This window comes from Oncorhynchus masou, chromosome 32 (genome assembly GCF_036934945.1).
Source record: "Oncorhynchus masou masou isolate Uvic2021 chromosome 32, UVic_Omas_1.1, whole genome shotgun sequence".
NCBI lineage: Eukaryota > Metazoa > Chordata > Actinopteri > Salmoniformes > Salmonidae > Oncorhynchus > Oncorhynchus masou.
The window spans coordinates 28,909,220-28,934,505 of record NC_088243.1 but is presented as its reverse complement, the minus strand read 5'-3'; the positions used below and the strand labels follow the sequence as shown (position 1 = coordinate 28,934,505).

At 41.8% G+C, this 25,286-nt stretch overlaps 1 protein-coding gene across 2 annotated transcripts in view; it reads right to left on the bottom strand.

The window, feature by feature from the left end:
- LOC135525872 (heme transporter FLVCR2-like) overlaps positions 1 to 15,856 on the bottom strand; it is a 44,171-nt gene extending 28,315 nt beyond the window's left edge. For both annotated transcript variants that reach the window (XM_064953815.1, XM_064953816.1), the window contains exons 1-2: positions 14,875 to 15,856; positions 2,853 to 2,994 (exon numbers count right to left, since the gene is read on the bottom strand). In XM_064953815.1, coding sequence (XP_064809887.1) covers positions 2,853 to 2,994; positions 14,875 to 15,471 — 739 coding nt within the window. In that variant the 5' untranslated portion in view covers positions 15,472 to 15,856. The remainder of the gene's footprint in view (positions 1 to 2,852; positions 2,995 to 14,874) is intronic.
- Positions 15,857 to 25,286: the final 9,430 nt, after the last annotated feature.

Sequence of the window (25,286 nt, the reverse complement as noted above, 5' to 3'; positions counted from 1 at the left end):
GGCGTCAGATATGTTACAGCACTCAGCTAACAGAGGGCTTCAATAGGCGTCAGATATGTTACAGCACTCAGCTAACAGAGGGCTTCAATAGGCGTCAGATATGTTACAGCACTCAGCTAACAGAGGGCTTCAATAGGCATCAGATATGTTACAGCACTCAGCTAACAGAGGGCTTCAATAGGCGTCAGATATGTTACAGCACTCAGCTAACAGAGGGCTTCAATAGGCGTCAGATATCTTACAGTACCCAGCTAACAGAGGGCTTCAATAGGTATCAGATATCTTACAGTACCCAGCTAACAGAGGGCTTCAATAGGCGTCAGATATCTTACAGTACCCAGCTAACAGAGGGCTTCAATAGGCGTCAGATATCTTACAGCACCCAGCTAACAGAGGGCTTCAATAGGCGTCAGATATCTTACAGCACTCAGCTAACAGAGGGCTTCAATAGGTGTCAGATATGTTACAGCACTCAGCTAACAGAGGGCTTCAATAGGCGTCAGATATCTTACAGTACCCAGCTAACAGAGGGCTTCAATAGGCGTCAGATATCTTACAGTACCCAGCTAACAGAGGGCTTCAATAGGCGTCAGATATCTTACAGCACCCAGCTAACAGAGGGCTTCAATAGGCGTCAGATATATTACAGCACTCAGCTAACAAAGGGCTTCAATAGGTGTCAGATATGTTACAACACTCAGCTAACAGAGGGCTTCAATAGGTATCAGATATGTTACAGCACTCAGCTAACAGAGGGCTTCAATAGGTATCAGATATCTTACAGCACCCAGTTAACAGAGGGCTTCAATAGGCATCAGATATGTTACAGCACTCAGCTAACAGAGGGCTTCAATAGGCGTCAGATATCTTACAGCACTCAGCAAACAGAGGGCTTCAATAGGCGTCAGATATCTTACAGCACTCAGCTAACAGAGGGCTTCAATAGGTATCAGATATCTTACAGCACTCAGCTAACAGAGGGCTTCAATAGGTGTCAGATATGTTACAGCACTCAGCTAACAGAGGGCTTCAATAGGTATCAGATATCTTACAGCACTCAGCTAACAGAGGGCTTCAATAGGTATCAGATATCTTACAGCACTCAGCTAACAGAGGGCTTCAATAGGCGTCAGATATGTTACAGCACTCAGCTAACAGAGGGCTTCAATAGGTATCAGATATGTTACAGCACTCAGCTAACAGAGGGCTTCAATAGGCGTCAGATATCTTACAGCACTCAGCAAACAGAGGGCTTCAATAGGCGTCAGATATCTTACAGCACTCAGCTAACAGAGGGCTTCAATAGGTGTCAGATATGTTACAGCACTCAGCTAACAGAGGGCTTCAATAGGTATCAGATATGTTACAGCACTCAGCTAACAGAGGGCTTCAATAGGTATCAGATACTGCATCTTACAGCATCCAGCTAACAGAGGGGTTCAATAGGTATCAGATACTGCAGATACCGTATCAAGAGAGGCATAGGTTGTCTCTGAATTTTCTTGGAAGATTATCTGGTTTACTGATCCAGAACTAGAGGGCTACAGGCTGTAAACATGCTTATGTTTTCCCACAGAGCAGTCTGGGGAGATAGAAAGGGCCTTGTCTTATCCTGTGTTCAGTTTGATCAATTCGTTAAGTCGCTACTCAATACTGTCTGCTGACACCGGAGGAGAGTTTCATTTCCCAATAGTCAAGAAAAGATAAATAATGACAGGTCAGGCAGTGAATCCCCGTTCTTCATCTAAAGCTAGGTTCCATGTCTAAGCTTGCCCAATGTGCCTCTTTCAACAAAACATGGGAAGCCCCAAAACAAAAGTGGGATGACCTGGTTTGTGTGATGAAATAAAAAATACCTTAAAAAGGCAGTTCAGCGGTTTTAACTGAGGGTAAATGCAGAAGTCATGAACAGTGGACAAACATAGGTTACTGAAGTCCATGTGACTTATGTGAATACCATCTATCCTACCATGTCATCACTCTGCGAAAGTGTCAGTCATTAAACAGAGTCTAGGGGGCAAAGGAATCACTCTATACTAGAACTCTCAACGTCCCTACTCCGTTTTAATATCACAACTAAAGAGATCTCGGTCAATTACAGCGATCGCAGCCCTGCCACAGCGAGTGAGTGAAGAGACGTTAGGTGGTCTGTTCAGAGCACATCTCAACACACACTAATCCCTGAGACTGCTGACCTATCCACCAACCCTGCCAGGAGAACATGACAGCCAGGGACAAATAGATATCCAGGACAGGAGACTACAGAGCCAATGGTAAGACCCAGAGATGCAATGCTGCAATGTAATTGTATTCCAACTGCCAAAGCAGAGCTATGTGTCCCCGTTGAAATAATCTTACAATGAAGCAAGTCGGAAACCAAATCCCTTCGGCACAAGGTTATGAACTGAGGCTCTATTTGTCCTCCAAGAGTTAACTATGAGTTGTTGTGACATTGACAATGTAAGGGGATAGGTCATTCTGGCCCCTCATATTGGCATTATGATAAATTCAACACCTCAAGGCTCATAATGACTGAAAAAGTTAAACGTTATAATTGGGATGAGTTTAGGAAGGAGTGACTCTACTGGCCAACTCTATGTGGGGCGGCAGGGTAGCCTAGTGGTTAGAGCGTTGGACTAGTAACCGGAAGGTTGCAAGTTCAAACCCCCGAGCCGACAAGGTACAAATCTGTCGTTCTGCCCCTGAACAGGCAGTTAACCCACTGTTCCTAGGGCGTCATTGAAAACAAGAATTTGTTCTTAACTGACTTGCCTAGTTAAATAAAGGTAAAAAAAATGTGTTAGCCACAGGATGTACTGTGCATAGGACTGGCCATTTCCCTTGGGACTTACTGAAGACCACAAGGATGAAGATCACGGTGGCCACTCCAGCAGTGATGTAGAACATGATGCTGATGTGGTATGCCAGCTCGTCTATATTGTCAACATTTGGCACGAGGATGGGTGGCACCAGGAAGCCAACGGCAATGCCCAACTGTGAGTGAGGGAGACAAAAATACATGATCATTCAATGACTCCTCCCCTCACACCTCCAGACATATAAAACAAAGCTTGGAAAAAGGGATCATAATTTTTTTGAGGCATAAAAGAAAACACATATGACATATTTAAAATAACTTCCAGTGCTTCCCTGCTTTGCAAATCAAAAACAAACATACACACTAAAATGTTAAGGTGTTTAAACAGTCCTACAGTTTATGGAAGAAATTATGCGTAGTTGGCCTTGACCTATTTCCATATTATTCTAGCATTGTGCAATTTACCTACAATGCATATACAGTTGAAGTCGGAAGTTTACATACACCTTAGCCAACTACATTTAAACTCAGTTTTTCACAATTCCTGACATTTAATCCTAGTAAAAATTCCGTCTTAGGTCAGTTAGGATCACCCCCTCTATTTTAATGTGAAATGTCAATAATAGTATGATTTATTTCATCTTTTGTTTCTTTCCTCATATTCCCAGTGGGTCAGAAGTTTACATGCACTCAATTAGTACTTGGTAGCATTGCCTTTAATTTGTTTAACTTGGGTCAAATGTTTGGGGTATCCTTCCACAAGCTTCCCACAATAAGTTGGGTGAATTTTGACCACTTCCTCCTGACAAAGCTGGTGTAACTGAGTCAGGTTTGAAGGCCTCCTTGCTCGCACACACTTTTTCAGTTCTGCCCACACATTTTCTATAGGATTGAGGTCAGGGCTTTGTGATGGCCACTCCAATACCTTGACTTTGTTGTCCTTAAGTCATTTTGCCACAACTTTGGAAGTATTCCTGGGGAGGCAGGGTAGCCTAGTGGTTTGAGTGTTGGACTAGTAGTTCAAATCCCCAAGGAACAAATCTGTTGTTCTGCCCCTGAACAGGCAGTTAACCCACTTTTTCAGTTCTGCCCGCAAATTTTCTATAGGATTGAAGTCAGGGCTTTGTGATGGCCGTCATCGAAAATAAGAATTTGTTCTTAACTTGCCTAGTTAAATAAAGGTAAAATAAGTAAATGCTTGGGGTAATTGCCCATTTGGAAGACCCATTTGTGACCAAGCTTTAACTTCCTGACTGATGTTGCTTCAATATATATAATTTTACTCCCTCATGATACCATCTATTTTGTGAAGTGCACTAGTCCCTCTTGCAGCAAAGCACCCCCACAACATGATGCTGCCACCCCGGTGCTTCACGGTAGGGATGGTGTTCTTCAGCTTGCAAGCATCCCCCTTTTTCCTCCAAACATAACAATGGTCATTATAGCCAAACAGTTCTATTTTTGTTTCATCAGACCAGAGGACATTTCTCCAAAAAGTATGATCTTTGTCCCCATGTGCAGTTGCAAACCATAGGCAATTTTTTTTATGGCGGTTTTGGAGCAGTGGCTTCTTCCTTGCTGAGCGGCCTTTCAGGTTATGTTGATATAGGACTCGTTTTACTGTGGATATAGATACTTCTGTACCTGTTTCCTCCAGCATCTTCACAATGTCATTTGCTGTTGTTCTGGGATTGATTTGAACTTTTCGCACCAAAGTACGTTCATCTCTAGAAGACAGAACACGTCTCCTTCCTGAGCGGTATGACGGCTGCCTGGGCCCACAGTGTTTATACTTGCGTACTATTGTTGGTACAGATGAACGTAGTACCTTCATCAATTACTTGTTTATTATTTAACCCCCTGTTCTACATGTTGTATTTGTGAGTGATTGTTTGCTGTATTGTGGTCCATATTGTGCGGCCGTCTATATTACGTGCTATGTTTGAATTTTTGAGTAAAGTATTTTATTACTTCAAATCTGCTGTCTTGCGCCTGACTCATCTCACCAGCTACACACAGACTCCTTTACAGTAGGCCTTGAAATACATACACAAGTACACCTCCAATTGACTCAGAAGCTTCTAACGCCATGACATAATTTTCTGGAATTTTCCAAGCTGTTTAAAGGCACAGTCAACTTAGTGTATGTACACTTGTTATGCATGTTATTGAAATCAAAATACTACTCATATTACAGAGCGAGCGGTAAAGCTTCATATGACTCCAACGTTTGCTTTGTAACACCTACAGATGAAACATTATGAAGTCTTAAAGGAGGCTTCGGTAAAGCTATAATGTCACAAATATTCCAACTTCAATCAATTCTTTCTCAATAACTATAAGATACAAATGTCAAATACAAATCACTAATACCCCCCCCCCCCTGCCACATGCTAAAGTCACACTCAAGCTCTTATGTCAGGGACTTGGACTTAAACAACAGTGGAGATGATGCAAACTTATATTTACGTTCTTGACCATGTGAGACTCATAGTACGCTACGCTTAGACTAGACCTTCTATGTTTTTACTGTTACTACATCAGACGCTGCCAAACTTTTTCACTGCCTCCCCCACGCACACGTCTATTTCTATAGGCACAAGCACTGTTCATGACACAAACTGTTTACACCGCTCTTGTTGGTGGAGAGACTTTTCTAGGCTTAAAGCTTATTTACTCCAATTCTACACCTTTTGTCACAGGGTGCAAAGAGGATTTTGCCATTTTAAAGCACCCCACTCCCCCCCTGCAAACCCCTCATGCTCCCCCTAAGGAGTGTGCCTCACAGTTTGTGAACCACTGTACTACACGATCTGCCCAGCCAACTCACCAGTGTTGAATGAACATACACAATCCAAATATTCTACAATAGACCTTAAGAAAAGATGCACCTGCTCCTCATATGACCTTCTTGTGATATCCAGCAGTTAGGGCAGAGTACCCTGCACATTGACTCGGTACCGGTCCTCCTTGTATATAGCCTTGTTATTTTATAGTGTTACTATTTGTTTTTACGGTTTTTTTTAACTCTGCATTGTTGGGAAAGGGCTTGTTAGTAAGCATTTCACGTTAAAGTTGTCAGTAGCTTCTGGAGTGTGGAAACACTTTGTTGCTTTTATGAATTTTATTTTGTTGCGATTGCTGCGTGCTACTTGTTGCATGTCCTATGTTGCTCTGCATGTGCTTACTGATCATAGTAACATTTATTAATGAATGTTACTATGATCACCAAGTAGCACGCAGCAATCGCAACAAAAGAAAACAAAAGACCCACTGCTTCTTGACACACTGCTTGATTAACCAGGAAGCCAGCCACACCAATGTGCCGGAGGAAACACCGTCCAACTGGCGACCGTGTCAGTGCACGGCCCGCCGCAGGAGTTGCTAGAACACGATGGGACAAGGACATCCCGGCCGGCCTAACCCTCCCCTAACCCGGACGACGCTGGGCCAATTGTGCGCCGCCTCATGGGTCTCCCGGTCTCGGCCTGCTGCGACACAACCCAGGATAAAACCCGGACCTGTAGTGATGCCTCTAGCACTGCAATGCAGTGACTTAGACCGCTGCGCCACTCGGGAAGCACTCACTGCTCATTGTTTATCTGTATTGTTATTGTAATTGTTTTTAATAACCTGCCCAGGCACTGCGATTGAAGGTTAGCCAGCTGGCTAAAACCAGCACTTTTACTGAAAAGTTGATTAATGTGCACTGTCCCTGTAATATAAAATAAACTCAAAGTCTACACCTGTTGTATTTGGCGCATGTGACAATTTTTAAAATTTGATTTCAGTTATTGGGCATAGCCTCAGTGTTCGTGGCATAAATAGGGTCTTCTAATGCCAGATCACATTACATCATCTGTCTTGAGCATTACCTCAACAGAGCATAAACTCAAACCTCAGCCAGTTTATTTTCAATCTTTGTTATTATCAGCCAATGACTCCGTGGTACCCTGACCTCAAATGGTAGAGCATGTACTGACAAAATTGGCTAATAATATGTATAATAAAGTTGACCATGAAACCTGGACAACAAAAGCAGATCCAACCCCTGTTTTGTATTGGATGCTGCAGTGTGAGTGTCATTTCATGATCCAGTGAAAACATGATGCTAAAAGTTGAGGTCAGGTCACTTGTGAAAATGTCACTAAATGTCCTTACTTTTCAGGAATGGCCAGAGATATGGGCCTGGAGAGACTTCCATATGTCCAGTTTGGCAGCATGAGTAAAATGGTTGTGAACTTCTGCCACAGCACCTGCTAGTGCAGGAAGAGAAACCCAGAGACCTCCACGCATCATGACAAAGGTTTCCTTTCATGTTTCAAAATAATGCAATGATTTGACCTCAGGTAAACAAATAGCCCCCATATACAATTCGATTTCTGAGAAGTTAATGTCATTAATATATTGTTCACGGGATGGGATCCTAATGTCTTTCACAGACCAGAAATGAGGATCCCCTCTGACCTGAACCATAGCACCAGTTCAACATGTCTTAATTGCTGGGTTTTATAGATATTAAACAGACTGCCAGAGATGCCTGAACTAAGACACCATACAACCATTGTGCGGCAATGTGGCAACACAATCCTCAACATAATACGGCACAAACAACACAGTATACAGGACAAACATCCGTGTAAATGATTCATACCACAACAAACATTTAAATTAAATAAAAAAAGGATTAATTAATTAACTGAGAATTGGAAACTGTAATCAGACATTCAAAATGAACATTGTAAAGGGTAAACAGAAAATGGCATGGATGCCAAGTCTTCCCAAAATAATTTACCAATAAAAAATAATTTTAAAAAATTACATATTTTTTAATCTTTCGCCTCTCTGTGTTTCATATAGGTCCTTCAATTCACAAGAGGCTGAATGTATCTCACCGGGGAAAGCATTCGAGCAAACAAAACAGCGCCCCTCTGTCTCAGTATGTATAGCGTATCTATGATGATGTCTAGTCAAAAAGAGTATGACATTATTGCTGCCCGTAGCATTGAATACAAGGAAACCAGTGAGTATTTGGCCTCCCTTGATATATATTTTTATAATAGCCAATCAGCATTGAGTTAAACTGTATGAACTCAGCTGTGATTTGAACCCTAACCCCAGCCAATGATTATAACAGTGATTCTGATCCAACCATAAATCCATACATTGTGGCCTGAGAGGATGGAATTTCAACATGTAGATAGATGTAGTATGCTAATGTTAACTAGCTGCCTGGTGCATCGTTGCCCATGAGTTAGGCTCGCGAGGATGCATTTTAGCCAGGTAGCCTAGGGATTCGAACCTGATATTCTGTACACCAGAAAGACATCTTAGCCTGCTAAGCCAAAGCCTATAGGCAATTTATCTTGAGAAGCTAATTACATTTTTCTGGTCTCAGGCAAAGTTACTCATCACATGTGTGTTCACCAAACCACTTCATCCTGGTTAGTTGTTTTCATGTTGAGTAACCTTGCCTGATACCTGAAGAGTTACATTGGCTATAGGCTTTGGTTTAGCAAACAAATGTGATGTGACACTTGTTGGAACCCTGTCATTCATATTTGTGCCATGGCTCAAATGGGTTTCTATGAGGAAAAAGGTCCAAGGATGGGGAATTGTAACTGAGGTGATTCAGTTACCACACATGATTGATGAGTAGGCCTAACCTTGCCTGAGACCTAAAGAGTTGTTTTGGCTCCCTGAGTCAATGCCTAGACTTCAGCTTAGCAGCCCAATGCTTTTCTGGAGCACAGGAGAGTTAGCACCCTGTGTGTTGGTTACACAAGTCTAAAATCTATTTACAGAGAGCTCGACATGGCTAGGATGTACTACTACATGAGGTGTGGTGTTGCTCTCCTTGTTCAAGCCTCCAAGAAAATCTGGGTTGCTTAATTAATATAAGCAATTTGAAATGATTTACTTTTGATGCTTAAGTATATTTTAGCAATTACATTTACCTTTTATACTGAAGTATATTTACAACCAAATACGTTTAGACTTTTACTCAAGTAGTATTTTACTGGGTGACTCAATTTCTATGAAGGTATTTTTACTTTTAAGTAAGTATGACAATTGGGTACTTTTTCCACTACTGGCATCAATCCAGTGGCCATTTTGCAAACTCCATATCATGTGCGCTACAGAAACCCTGCTAACCAAACAACAGTGCTAGGTGAATGCACAGTTGAATTACAGGGTAACTACACTCAAAAATCTACATTTTGTTTATTTTTCCCCAGACTTTGAAAGTGGTCTCCAGATATGGTTTAAGCTTTGTTGTGGACTTAAAACATCCAAAATTGTTGTTGTTTTTATGAGAAAAGTGTGACTTTGAAAGTGAAAACCTGAAGAAAAAAAAGAAAAAATCAGAAACCTGTGTATTTCAGACTTAGTTGACAGCCTCATTTATCTATTTCAATAGTAGTTATACTATTTGCCTACTTGCACAGTACAGCTTGGATTGGCCTGACTGTGAAATACCAATATGGGATTGATCATTTTAAGTCATTCAGAGTGTATGTCAGAGTTTCTCATAGAATTCTTGACACAAGGCACCTTTCCTTCACCGGGTGGTCTGTTTGAGAAATTTTGGGCAAAATTAGAGTATGCCCACTTCTCCCGGCACCACTCCTATATAATGTAGCCTATCATAAAACGACAAGTTGTGTTCTACTTATTGTGGGTTATATGTCTATTTGTGTACATTTTTCAACTAAACACAAGACACATCTTATGATTATGTATATAGGACTGTAGGGCCAGACCCAGTCCATATTATTTTCAAATCAAAAGAAAAGCTGTCTATAGCTCTCATGTGATTGAGCACAGTGGAAAATTGCAATGGTATACTGCCCCTTCAGTCTCTGCTATGTCCTATACAACTGCTGATCATAAACGTTTAACGGAAAAGGAGAAGGAACAACTTCACAGCAAGCTTGAAGCCCGACCAACAACATCCTTTTTATGTAAACTGAGACTAAAACTACAAATGCATTCCAAATAGGCCATGTAAAGATTGTTCGTTAAAAAGTAAGCCTGCTATTAAGCTTATCCACATATGCAATAAAGGAAAGAAAGAAAATGTTTAATTTCTGCTATTTGAAATATAGCTGAATATTAGAATAGATTTCGGTCTCAAAGTCAACAGTGAAGTGGCAACTCCGGGAGGCTGGCCTTCTAGGCAGAGCTGCAAAGAAAAATACATATCTCAGACTGGTCAGTAAAAATTTACAGATTAAGATGGGCAAAAGAACACAGATACTGGATAGAGGAACTCTGCCTAGAAGGCCAGCCTCCCAGTAAATTTTTACTGACCAGTCTGAGATATGTCTTTTTCTTTGCAGCTCTGCCTAGAAACCCAGCATCCCAGAGTTGCCTCTTCACTGTTGACGTTGAGACTGGTGTTTCGCGGGTACTATTTAATGAATCTGCTAGTTGAGGACTTGCGAGGTGTCTGTTTCTCAAACTAGACACTAATGTACTTGTCCTCTTGCTCAGTTGTGCACTGGGGCCTCCCACTCCTCTTTCTATTCTGGTGAGAGCCAGTTTGTGCTGTTCTGTGAAGGGAGTAGTACACAGCGCTGTAAGAGATCTTAAGTTTCTTGGTAATTTCTCACATGGAATAGCCTTCATTTCTCAGAACAAGAATAGACTGACGAGTTTCAGAAGAAAGTTATTTGTGTCAGGCAATTTTTTACCTGTAATCGGACCCACAAATGCTGATGCACCAGATACTCTTATTTAATCAGAACAGTTTTCAGCTGTGCTAACATAATTGCAAAATAGTTTTCTAGCAAGCCTTTTAAAATTATAAACTTGGATTAGCTAACACAACGTGCCATTGGAACACAGGAGTGATGGTTGCTGATAATGGGCCTCTGTACGCCTATGTAGATATTCCATTTAAAAAAATCAGCCGTTTCCAGCTACAACAGTCATTTAGAACATTAACAATGTCTACATTGTATTTCTGATCAATTTGATGTTATTTTAATGGACAAAAAATGTGCTTATCTTTCAAAAACAAGGACATTTCGAAGTGTCCCCAAACTTTTGAACGGTAGTGTATTTTTTTTTGCACAAGTATAATACAGGAAGGCACAATTTATAGTCCAATATTTACACATGTTTTTGGAAGGGAGGTTGGGGGCACGTATTACAATTGTACAGTGTTTAGCAATTATAATAAGAGTGTCATGACGTTGGCCTGGGGGTAGGTTTATGACAGTCATAAATACCTCCCCCCCTTTTTCCTCTCTCTACCCTACTGATGTGTCTATTGAAAATCCCTTGGTTTACTTAGAGATTCTAGGAACATCAGAAGGTGAGGGGAAATTAACCATATTTTGGTAACCAAACCAGCCGAACATATGCGCTGGTACATAATGAATATGATGTCAGTTCAGTTGTCATCTGAAACATTCTCATCAATGATAGGATGACTTAAACACTACAGTGGAAAGTCTACACATGATAGTTATCAGATTCACATGGAATTGTTGTGCAATTTAAATGTTTGAATATGAAATTATTTGTGATGGGATGAGATGTGATTTTAGCTTCTAAAATGTGAGAATTGGGTTTTCATGAGTGAATTAGGCCCGACTCAGTGGCCCGCCCACGTGAAGAGACATTGGTTATAACCAATGAAACACGCCCTCCTCTCCCTTCCTATATTAAGCCTTGATGTCAATATAACATCCTGTTCCGAGGACGTGAGGACGACGGTTCATACGTTAAAAAGGACTAACATGTCAACTACAGAACTAAGCCAACCTCAGCATGAGCTTTGGTTGTGAATGGTATGAACTTTGAACTCTTATTCACTAAAGAAGTGAGACATCCCAGCCGTGAGTTAGCAACATCAGCTAAAAACGTGGGCTAGGAAAGGACAGACAGAGTATCCCCTCTACCACCCAACGACGACACTACAACATTTCCCGTTCCCCACCAGAGACACTCTTCAAAGGACAAAGACTCTGTTGGGCAACACGGCCATCCATCTACCACCAACCTATTGAAGCGCAGCTCAGAGTAAATATTTATTGCATTTTCCTTTTCTAAATGGCCGGTAATTTAGAATGCATAGGATATTGTATTTACGATATCACAGCTTCACACTTTGTTCTTCAGTCTTCCCGCTCTTTCACTCAAACCCAACTCACTTTCCTTTGTGTAACCAGCTGTCATATCTGTTCCGTCAGCTAGGGACATTTTCCTTTATGACATAATTTGTAATCAAGGTATGATTCATTCTGTGTATATGTAATTCAGTGTGATTAGTTAGGTATTTAGTAAATAAATAATTAAACCCAATTTTGTATTGCTGATTCAACTTGTTAGCCAGGGTTCGTGAAGATAACCAAGAATTTACAACTTTCAGATGAGACTGAAATAAGGTGATGATTAATATTGACTGCTATTGATGTAAAATATTACTTGGTCTTTAAGAGATTATTCGGAAGATAACAGCTCTATAAATATTATTTTGTGGTACCCCGATTTTCTAGTTAATTACATTTCCATGATTAGCTCAATCAGGTAATATTAATTACGGAGAAAGTATTTTATAGAATAGAATGTCTTTTCACTTAATCCGGCATAGCCAAAGATACAACAAGAGTCTGGTAGCAGCAGTTGTGATGTGTGTTTAGCATGAATGTGTGAGTGTGTGTGTGTGTGCGTGCGTGTGTGTGTATGTGTGTATGGATGAGTGCATATCTGTGTGGGTGTGCACTTGAGTGTGCTAAATTGCGGAGAGGCTGTGCAGGTGGTCAATCCAGTTCAGGTTTTCAACAGTCTGATGGCTTGTAGATAGAAACTGTCTCCGAGTCTGTTGGTATCAGACATGGTCCGACGTCGTCTGCCCGATAGTAAGGGAGAGAACAGCTCATGGCTGGAGTGAGTGGGGTCCTTGATGACGCTGCTGGCCTTCCTCGGGCACCATTTCGAATAGATAGATGGGAGGGAGCACGGTGCCAGTGATGTCCTGGAATGTCTTCACCACCCACTGGAGTGTATGAAGTGTCTAATTTTTGGTTTTATCAATAATAGGCTAGCCTATTAGTTTCATAAAATATTTTAGCGGATTTCCTCATAAATACATAAAGGATTTTTAAAAGAGCGACAATTTAACATACCTGTAGAAAAGTAGCTGCATTAATGCATTAAGTGTGTGATTAAGTGTAGCCTACTGTACAGCTGCATAGCCTACTGTACAGCTGCATACACTGTACTGGCAGAAGATGGTGGAATTGTACCATGTCATTTCCCCTTATTTACCTTTATATTTTCATATTTTTCAGAGTTTTTCTTTGAATTCCATAAATTGCTGTAGTGACAGAATTCTCAAGAAACCTAGCCAATCGTGGAAGATCCATTGAGTTGTATTAGAAAACATAACAGAAATACTTCTGAAAATTTTTGTCCATCATTCAGCTATAGAGATGCTCAATGTTGTGTATTTGACAGTTATGGTGATGACATATTGAAATGTGCTGCAATTTTAGAAAAAGGTACACACAAAAATGTTGAAATGGTTTGACATGATGTCTTCTCATGGAGTTTCAAGATTTGTATTTTGCAATTTTCAGGTTAGCATTAGGGTATAACCTTTTATGCCAGTGTCTGTCTGAAACATTTTAAGCCTGAGAGCTGAATTGTTTAAAAAAAGTATACATATTCAAAGAGATCAGCCATACAGAAAGGGCTACATCCCAAGGAGATGATTGGATAGCTAGGAAGATATGGGGTTGGAAAGATGTAGAGTTGAACATGCAGGAGGAAAACTCCCCACCCTACTCAGCACATTACACACACACACACACACACACACACACACACACACACACACACACACACACACACACACACACACACACACACACCTCAAAAAATAAATATTAATATTATTATTTGAGCACAGAGCTATACTGGTAACTAAGCTCAAACAGCATGTTTAGTATATAATTGTTTATCAACTCAAACACTTAACCACAGAGCTACTTGAGTCATAAAAGTAGGCTAAATTAGATATATTTTAAATCCATACAAAAGTGAGCTCTGAAAAGAGACAATCCAGCAAAGAGGCTCACAAAGAACAAAACGCATGCGGTTGGTTGGAAAGCTACTTTATTGGAGCAGTGGATATGAAGCTGCCTATGAAAATCATCTCAGATCAGTTTTTAGGACATGCTTGTCACTATGCATGTAACTCACTATACGCCTGGATTAGTGAGTCCACAGGACCAGCAATATTAACCTCTAATGGAGAATAATATGCAGCTCAAAAGGTATTACATTCTTTCATAAGCCCCAATAAACTGATTTGCCTCAGCATTGTCCCAAATGGCCTCCAGTTGAAGGTTTGACTTCAACGTAGTTGGATACGGAATACAGGCATATTGCAGTAGTGTAATTATACATATTACATATTGCATTTAGAAGTCAACTACCCAATCTATAATTTGATTAATTTGGTGTTTTGAGGGAGGAAATAAGACAAATCTCGCCCCAAGAGAGGTTGTAGATACTTTCAGTTCCAGATTGTGTTCACAGTGTCAGAACTTTATTAAAAGAGGATGCATGCTCAAGATGCGCTCAATGCTCAACAAAGCATCCATTGCAGAATGACAGTATCCTAAATCCATGTGTGAATGCATATGGATTGCTCTGGGCTAAATCATAACATGTTAACCACTTTCAATGTATGATCATTTGTCTAAACAACTTTTACATCTAAAATACCACAAAAAGTAAGGACCCTCTCTTGATGGCCATTGGTCATACATGCCATACTGTAGGCCTATATGTCGTCTGAGCCAATGAACTGTCCAGTTTAAGACATTGAGATGTTCTTATTGATTATTCATTCATCATCTAAGATGTCAAATAATAAGTTACTTCTCCTCTAAGACCGACCTTTTTCAAAACACCACATGTATGTGCACTCTTTATTTTGATCAGTCAATCAATATGTTAGGCGAATTAGAAACTAAATCAATCGCAACTCTTTTTAACTTAATAGGGTACCTTTGCTTGAGGTGGGATAAACTTACCTGATTCCCAAAAACGCCGATGGAACAGGCGGTGGACACCTCTTCGGAACCAAACCAAACCGATGCCAGGCGGGAGGGCATCCCAAGGATGAAGACCTGGGATAGGGAACTTGCAAACTGTCCGAGCATTGTCACCCAAAATAAGTTTGACCTGACGCTAGCCACCTTGATCCATGTCCCAAGGCAATTAATTGCGGTGGCCATCAGTGCTATGAACCGCAGTCCCTTTTTGTCCAAAAGCCAGGAGACAGGCCATATAAAAGGAATATATGTCAACATATAGATCATTGACATCCAGTCAATGGTAAAAGAGTCCACATTGTAGAATTTCATAAAAATATTGTTGATTATTCCGTATTGGATCCATTGAAATGCGTTGCACAGGGAGTAACAGCTGAAAAGGAACACCATCACCCATCTCCTTTTGTATAAACGCGTGGTAGTTGAAGGCCTATTGTCCTGGTTCTCATTCGAGATGCTCGTACATTCAATTTGTTCTTCTATGTCCACTGATTTGGAAGGGTTCGTTTTCCTCAGATCCAGACCATTTTTCTCCTCTTTAATTGCTTTGTTATCAAAGTCAGGATTGTCGCCCATAATGACAACGTTTTTGGGTACCCTTGGGTACCTGCGCGCACTGTTAACTTAGTCTACAGAAACTGCAACTTAAACACCTAGGTCTATGTATTATTCAAAATGAGCACGCTGTGTATGCTAACGCGCAACACATCTAAACTTTTTAAATGTGACTAACGTCACTAACGTCAAAATGCTCGATGAGCAATATCTTCTAACTAGCTATTAAAAAGCAGACAACTGCAAGCCAAATAGTAAACCAGGGTATAATGTAGGCTAATGTTAAATATCATATCTTATTATATAATGATACAAAGTTCCAAAACTTGAAATGGGGAATCATACATACAGCCTATGTTTCTCTTAACATAAGAATGTCCCAAATAGGTCGGTGATAGTGCTTTTCCTCTGAGAAAAATTCCAATCGGCTTATTATAACACCACGTGATGTCCAAACTCTATCTCCACCCTGATGGAAGTTGAACCAATGACAAGGAAAACTTCCGCACACGACGTGACTGACAGAACAAATTATAATTAGCATTTCATGACCCATATTGCTTCTTGCAAACATGTTTCTTGCTAAATGTGACAATTAATTAATAAACAAACATTGTACACAATTACAGTGTCGTCATTAGGCCTGGACTTGAAGGGCTTCAGCCCAGATGTTTTTGATCAAGCCCTGAACCTTTTGGTGGTAAAAAAAAAACACACACACATCACCTGTCCTATGAGGTATAAAATAAAACATTTTACAGACTAATTTTACCAGTGGACCGCTCATGTCCCTTGACCCTTCCTACAGCACTGGTTAGATGTCAATGTCATCACTCAGCAAAATGTCTGTCACTCAGTCAGTCTGCAGCATAGCACAGAGCAATTATGGATATTCAAAATGTATTCTTAAGGAGTGGCAAAAAGACGAGCAGGTTGAGGTGCAGAGGCAGCAGAGTTAGCCACAGGTTTGTGCAGGGTTGGTGGTAGCTAACAAGCTAGTCTCCCTCAGCATAAGGGTTGGCTAATGAAAATAAGCTAGCGTTAGTAGTCAGCATCCTTAAGCTATTGCCTGTCAGTCAGAGTTAATGAACAGTATATTTAGTAAATGGGCAAGCTAAGGATATTGATATAAGCAGTTGTGACTTGTCATTCAGGGTTTTATGCAAAAACAGGCTTGCCTGTTTGGCGTGTTATTTTGTCATTAATACGTGTCACATACCAGTTTGCAAACAATGTCAAAATAATATATATCATTGAGTTAATAAAGCCACATACAAACATGGTCTCTTTTTTTTCTTGAGTAAATGCATGTCTTTCAGCCGAGCTCAGTGCGTTCTGTTGTGGTCGGGCAAGCCAGCAGAAAATATGAAGCGTTGCGTCTTGATTGGCTCAGTGTTCTGTCACTCAGAAAACCTGTTTTAGAGAAATGTAATCATCAAATATTGTAAGAGCTTTCATTGTCTGCTTATATGCCCACTTTGTTTAGCCTACAGTTCTAACTTGGTGTACAGGGAGAGCACTGTAACAACGGCCCATGTTCTGAAATATGTTGCTGTACATTTCAAAAGTGCTAAACAAAAAGTTATATTGACGAACATTACGTCCGTCCTAGTTCACTCATTGTCATAATCAAAATTACGGATTGCCTCTTAGCCAATTGTCATCCCCTTATGACATAGTTTGTACATCTCAGTTGTCAGTAGAAACCACATTTGTTTTTAAGCAAGTCAGCTATATCAGCTATATTTTTTTAAGGCAGTAAATGAGGCTGAATGAGCTGTTTTGCTGCCAGACAAGGCTCCACTGATAGCCAGGTGTAGCAGCGGTAAGATGTTGGGACTGCTGTTGGGACAGGCCCTAACAGTTTTTGGGCACCATTTGACATCGTTGTAGTGCAATTCATGTATTGTTTAGTGTTGTGTTGTGTAGTGGCTTTGCTGGCATGCATTCCATTTATTTATTTATTTTGCTAAAATTGCCACTGGATATAAGTCATGGTATTAGGAAATAGGTTTATTTCCAGCAAGTGTATTTGATGGGTTTAGCTTCTGTAGCTAGTTTGGATTGCTATCCACATCGGTAGCTACTGGCTGGCTAGCTAGTTAAGACCGAAGAGATGAGAGAATGTTTTTCTGACTTGAAGCACATATCTTCTGACAGTGACACAGTGCCGACCTGTGGACTGAAGCTGAACTTTACTACAACATTATATTTAACCCGGTTTAAAATGAGCAATGTTGAGGTAGAACTGACAAAATGAAATGAATCATAGAGGTCTTATAATCTATTCCATTCGACAGGTAAACATGCTTAGCTCATGTCTGTTATTCCCATACAGGCTATCTTTTTTATTTTATTTTATTTAACCTTTATTTAATTAGGCAAGTCAGTTAAGAACAAATTCTTATTTACAATGACGGCCTAGGAACAGTGGGTTAACTGCCTGTTCAGGGGCAGAACGACTGATTTATAGCTACTATTTGGTTAAAAAAACTACCCATTAATCAATTGGTGAAATTATTTTATTGAGCTTTTATTTTTATTACTCTTTTTATTCACTTAGCTACTTACTTTTTCTATTGTTGTTGCATTGTCAACAGGTACATGCTAGTAAGCATTTCATTGCATTGTGTACTCCATATACAGTGCATTCAGAAAACATTCAGACCCTTTCCCTTTTTCCACATTTTGTTACCTTACAGCAGGGGTGTCAAAGTCAAATGGACGGAGGGCCAAATAAAAAATTTAGCTACAAGCCGAGGGCCGGACTGTTCGAATGTTCATTGAAAAATTTTTAAATGACGCATATAGTCTAGTGAACCTAATTGAACCTACTGAAAACCTAACAAATATATTCCAATATGATCAGATAAATAAAGCAATATTTTCTTATGGCTCTGTCAGTAATCTTTAATTTTCAACAGACACAAAAGACAAATTTCCTTTATATAAAAATCCCCATAACATGAACATTAAATGAAAGAAACCGGTATTCAAGGCACCATCAGTAGCCTATATTTTCTATTTTAGCAAAAGTGGGCTAAATTTACTTCAAAGAAAAAAACAATAATAGCAATTTTCTATCATCCACTCAACTGAAATATTTTTAAAATATAATTGGATTGAAATACAATAAAATAAAGTGCAAAAATCTATTAATCAAAAACAACACTTTGTTTAAGGAGAAGTAACATGCAGTGAAAACAAATATTAAACTTTAACTTTTAAACTTGAACTGAGTAAAAACTCTAAATATGTGATTGCACAGTAATGTTCACTTGTTTGAGGTTGAGGGTGATACTTGGTGGTGTCCCATCTTTTCCACAAGTTCATCAATGTTCGGGGTAAGGCTCTGAGCTGAGGAAATCCTCAGAATTGAGTGGAGGTGTTCAGCAGTAAGTCGACTTCTGTGTGATGTTTTGTTCAGGTTCATCAAAGAAAAAAGTTGTTCACACAGGTATGTGCTGCCAAACATAGACAACGTTTGAGCAGCCTGGATGCGCAGCTGGGGCATTGTGTCGGGGAGGAAACGGGCGAACTCCGCAGCACCCACTGCCGCATATTTTGCCCTCAGTGCATCATTGCATTGGAGGTCAATCAACTCCATTTGGAGGTTTGGTGGTGAGCTTTCCACGTCAACAGCAAATGGGTTACCGAGCAGTTCCAACCTGCTTTTTTGTGCTTCAAAGTCAGCAAATCGGCGTCGAAAGTCAGCGGCAAGCATACCTATTTTATCAGCCAACTGTGCGCTCGGGAACGCACTGGTAGAGAGCTTCTCTTTCATGGTCTGGCAGCTGGGAAAGTGGCTCAAATTTTCTTTCCGCATCTGCGTCTCCCACAGAGTCAGTTTGGTTTTAAATGCCTTCACTGTACTGTACATATCAGAGATGACATGATCCCGACCCTGCAGCTGCAAGTTCATTGCATTCAGATGACTCGTAATGTCACACAGAAAAGCCATTTCACACAGAAACATTTCGTCTCGGAGTTGTGTTGTGTCTTTCCCTTTGCTGTCCAAGAACAGACAAATCTCCTCACGAAGCTCGAAACATCTTTGAAGCACCTTTCCCTGGCTTAGCCATCGCACCTCTGTGTGATAAGGCAAATCACCATGCTCCGTTTCTAACTCCGTCAGAAATGCCTTGAACTGGCGGTGATTCAAACCTTTGGCTCTGATAAAGTTAACTGTGCGCGTGATGATGCTCATTACATGCTCCATTTTCAAGGCTTTACCGCACAACGCTTCCTGGTGTATGATACAATGATAAGCTGTCAGCTCACCTGTCGCGTTTTCCTCTTGCATCTTTTCCCGTATCTTCGCCACCAGTCCGCTCCTGTGTCCACACATCGCAGGTGCTCCGTCGGTTGTCAAACCCACGAGTTTTTCCCAAGGCAGCTCCATCTCATTTACACATCTTGACACCTCTTCATACAAATCATGCCCCGTAGTTGTGCCATGCATAGGACGTAAAGCCAAAAACTCCTCTGTCACGCTTAGGCTGGAGTCCACTCCGCGGATGAAAATTGACAACTGGGCAATGTCAGAAATGTCGGTGCTCTCATCCACAGCCAAGGAATATGCAATGAAATCTTTTCCCTTTTTCACAAGCTGCTCTTTTAGATTGATGGACAACTGGTCTACTCTCTCGGCAATGGTGTTTCTGCTCAGACTCACATTTAAAAAGAGTTGCCTTTTTTCTGGGCAAACTTCGTCACAAACTTTAATCATGCAGTTTTTGATGAAATCCCCCTCCGTAAATGGCCGGGCTGATTTAGCGATCTCTTCTGCCAAAATAAAACTGGCCTTGACAGCAGCCTGGCCTTGTGATTTGGCTTTTTGAACAGAGCCTGTCGAGATTTGAGGCCTCGTTTTAATTCCTCTGCCTTTTGTAGCCTTTGTTCCATGTCCATATTCTTGTTTTTGTCCGCGTGTTTCGTTTCATAATGTCGTCTCAGATTATACTCTTTCAGTACCGCCACACTTTCTCCACACAGAAGACACACAGGTTTTCCAGCTACCTCCGTGAACATATACTCCGACTCCCACCTTGTTTGAAACCCCGGTTCTCAGTGTCCACCTTCCGTTTTGCCATTTTTGATGGGTATCTGAAAGTTAATTTTACTGTGATGCTGACGACTGCTGTGCCAATAAATATTGAAATGAAGCAGCCTACTGCTCGGTGCGTCACCGTTGCATTGTGGGAAATGTAGTATTGGTGCGTGTAAAAGATCTGCGGGCTGCCGGCTTGCTGCGGTCTGCGGGCCGGTTCTAATAATAAATCAAGATCATCCCAGGGGCCGTAAAAAACCTTCTCGCGGGCCGGATGTGGCCCGCGGGCCTTGACTCTGACATATGTGCCTTACAGTCTTATTCTAAAATTGATTAAATAAATGTTTTCCTCATCAATCTACACACAATGCCCCATAATGACAAAGCGAAAACAGTTTTTCAGAAATGTTTGCAAATGTAATAAGTATTTAGACCTATAGCACTGTGGTGTCAGGACAACAACCTCTCCCTCACTGTGAGCAAGACAAAGGAGATGATCGTGGACTACAGGAAAAGGAGGGCCGAACAGGCCCCCATTAACATTGACGGGGCTGTAGTGGAGCGGGTCGAGAGTTTCAAGTTCCTTGGTGTCAAAATCAACCAAATAACTATCATGGTCCAAACACACCAAGACAGTCGGGAAGAGGGCACGACAACACTTTTCACCCCTCAGGAGACTAAAAAGATTTGGCATGGGTCCCTAAATCCTCAAAAGGTTCTACAGCTACACCATTGAGAGCATCCTGACCGGTTCCATCTCCAGCTGGTATGGCAACTGTTCTGCATCTGACCAGAAGGTGCTGCAGAGGGTCAAGCATCACTGGTGCCAATATATGTCCTGCCATCCAGGACATATATACTAGGTGTCAGAGGAAGGCCCAATGGTCAAATACTCCAGTCACCCAATTCATAGACTGTTCTCTCTGCTACCACAGAGACTGCACCTGTACTGACCTCGCCTTCTGGATGATAGAGGGGTGAACACACAATGGCTCGGGTGGTTGTTGTCCTTGATGATCTTTTTGGCCTTCCTGTGACATCGGCTGGTGTAGGTGTCCTGGAGGGCAGGTAGTTTTCACTACCCTGAGGTCGACCTCACTACCCTCTGGAGAGCCTTACAGTTATGGGAGGAGCAGTTGCCGTTCCAGGCGGTGACACAGCCCGACAGGATGCTCTCGATTGTGCATCTGTAAGTGAGTGTTTTTGGTGACGAGCCAAATTTCTTTAACCTCCTGAAGAGGTTGAAGGTTGAAGAGGCGCTGCTGTGCCTTCTTCACCACACTGTCTGTGTGGTTGGACCATTTCAGTTTGTTTGTGATGTGTACACCGAGGAACTTAAAACTTTCTACACTCTCCACTACTGTCCCATCGATGTGGATAGGGGGGTGCTCCCTCAGCTGTTTCCTGAAGTCCACGATCATCTCCTTTGTTTTGTTGACATTTGAGTGTGAGGTTATTTTCCTGACACCACACTCCGAGGGCCCTCATCTCCTCCCTGTAGGCTGTCTCGTCGTTGTTGGTAATCAAGTCTACCACTGTAGTGTCGTCTGCAATCTTGATGATTGAGTTGGAGGCGTGCATGGCCACGCAGTCGTGGGTGAATAGGGAGTACAGGAGAGGGCTGAGAATGCACCCTTGTGGGGCCCCAGTGTTGAGGATCAGCGGGGTGGAGATGTTGTTACTTACCCTCACCACCTGGGGGCGGCCCGTCAGGAAGTCCAGGACCCTGTTGCACAAGGCGGGTTGAGACCCAGTGTCTCGAGCTTGATGACGAGTTTGGAGGGTACTATGGTGTTAAATGCTGAGCTGTATTCGATGAACAGCATTCTCACATAGGTATTCCTCTTGTCCAGATGGGTCAGGGCAGTGTGCAATGTGATTGCGTCGTCTATGAACCTATTGGGACGGTAAGCAAATTGGAGTGGGTCTAGGGTGTCAGGTAGGGTGGAGGTGATATGGTCCTTGACTAGCCTCTCAAAGCACTTCATTTTGACGGAAGTGAGTGCTACGGGGCGGTAGACATTTAGCTCAGTTACCTTAGCTTTCTTGGGAACAGGAACAATGGTGGCCCCCTTGAAGCATGTGGGGACAGCAGACTGGGATAAGGATTGATTGAATATGTCAGTAAACACACCAGCCAGCTGGTCTGCGCATGCTCTGAGGACGCGGCTGGGGATGCCATCTGGACCTGCAGCCTTGCGAGGGTTGACACATCGGCAGACTCGATAGCCTTGTTTTTCTCACGTCGGCTGCAGTGAAGGAGAGCCCGCAGATTTTGGTAGCGGCACGTGTCCGTATTGTCCTCAAAGAGATTAAAGAAGTTGGTTAGTCTGTCTGGGAGCAAGACATCCTTGTCCGCGACGGGGCTGGTTTTCCTTTTGTAGTCCATGATTGACTGTAGACCCTGCCACATGCCTCTCGTGTCTGAGCCATTGAATTGCGACTCTACTTTGTCTCTATACTGACGCTTAGCTTGTTTGATTGCCTTGCAGAGGGAATAGCTACACTGTGAGTATTCGGTCATGTTTCCGGTCACCTTGCCCTGATTAAAAACAGTGGTTCGTGCTTTCAGTTTTGAGTGAATGCTGCCATCAATCCACGGTTTCTGGTTTGAGAATGCTTTAATAGACGCTGTGGGTACGACATGGCCGATGCACTTGCAAATAAACCCGCTCACCAACTCAGCGTATTCGTCAATGTTGTTGTTCGCCGCAATGCGGAACATATCCCCCTCTTCAAAGGGGGAGACACTCTAGACCCAAACTTCTACCGACCTATCTCTATCCTACCCTGCCTTTCTAAGGTCTTCGAAAGCCAAGTCAACAAACAGATTACCGACCATTTCGAATCCCACCGCACCTTCTCCGCTATGCAATCTGGTTTCAGAGCTGGTCATGGGTGCACCTCAGCCACGCTCAAGGTCCTAAACGATATCTTAACCGCAATCGATAAGAAACAATACTGTGCAGCCTTATTCATTGACCTGGACAAGGATTTCGACTCTGTCAATCACCACATCCTCATCGGCAGACTCGATAGTCTTGGTTTCTCAAATGATTGCCTCGCCTGGTTCACCAACTACTTCTCTGATAGAGTTCAGTGTGTCAAATTGGAGGGCTTGTTGTCCGGGCCTCTGGCAGTCTCTATGGGGGTGCCACAGGGTTCAATTCTTGGGCCGACTATCTTCTATGTATACATCAATGATGTCGCTCTTGCTGCTGGTGAGCCTCTGATCCACCTCTACGCAGACGACACAATTCTGTATACATCTGGCCCTTCTTTGGACACTGTGTTAACAACCCTCCAGACGAGCTTCAATGCCATTCAACTCTCCTTCCGTGGCCTCCAACTGCTCTGAAATTCAAGTAAAGCTAAATGCATTCCCTTCAACCGATCGCTACCCGCACCTGCTCGCCCATCCAGCATCACTTAGAATATGTGGACAACTACAAATACCTAGGTGTCAGGTTAGACTGTAAACTCTCCTTCCAGACTCACATTAAGCATCTCCAATCCTAAATTAAATCTAGAATTGGCTTCCTATTTCGCAACAAAGCATCCTTCACTCATGCTGCCAAACATACCCTTGTTAAACTGACTCTCCTACAGATCCTTGACTTCGGCGATGTCATTTACAAAATAGCCTCCAACACTCTACTCAGCAAATTGGATGCAGTCTATCACAGTGCCATCCGTTTTGTCACCAAATCCCCATATACTACCCACCACTGCGACCTGTATGCTCTCGTTGGCTGGCCCTCACTTCATATTCGTCGCCAAACCCACTGGCTCCAAGTCATCTTTTAGTCTTTGCTAGTTAAAGCCCTGCCTTATCTCAGCTCACTGGTCACCACAGCAGCACCCATCCGTAGCACACACTCCAGCAGGTATATTTCACTGGTCACCCCAAGGCCTATTCCTCCATTTGGCCGCCTTTCCTTCCAGTTCTCTGCTGCCAATGACTGGAACGAATTGCAAAAATCACTGAATCTCCCTCACTAACTTTAAGCACCAGCTGTCAGAGCAGCTCACAAATCACTGCACCTGTACATAGCCCATCCAACTACCTCATCCCCACTGTTTTTTTTCTCTCCTTTGCAGCCCAGTATCTCTACTTGCACATTCATCTTCTGCACATCTGTCACTCCAGTCTCTATCACACCAATGTTTAATTGCTAAATTGTAATTATTTTGCCACTATGGCCTATTTATTGCCTTACCTCCCTTATCTTACCTCATTTGCACACACAGTATATAGACTTTTTTCTATTGTGTTATTGACTGTATGTTTTGTTTATTCCATGTGTAACTCTGTGTTGTTGTTGTCACACTGCTTTGCTTTATCTTGGCCAACTCACAGTTGTAAATGAGAAGTTGTTATCAATTAGCCTATCTTGTAAAAAAAATAGAAAGCGATTTATTTATTTAAATAATAGGTCATCAATTTGGGCACCAGGCGTGTCCATATCTGGTTTTAACATCTACTCTATGGTCCATATAGCCTCCCAAGCCAAAACCTATATGAATATCTGCCATCAGATGGCAGTGTTAAACTACATTCACCCTGTAAACAAATGAATGAGAAGAGTGATCAAATCAGGCAACTGATTTAAATAACCCTATAGACAAATCATCAGCTGTATTTACATGGACTTATAGTAAGTTTGTGGTGGTGCCAGGGTATGATATCGTTTATAATTAGGATTTGTGTAATGCCATTATTCATATCACGGAATAAATGACCATTTGAATAGACGTTCACTGTTCTAAACCATAACAAAAGGAG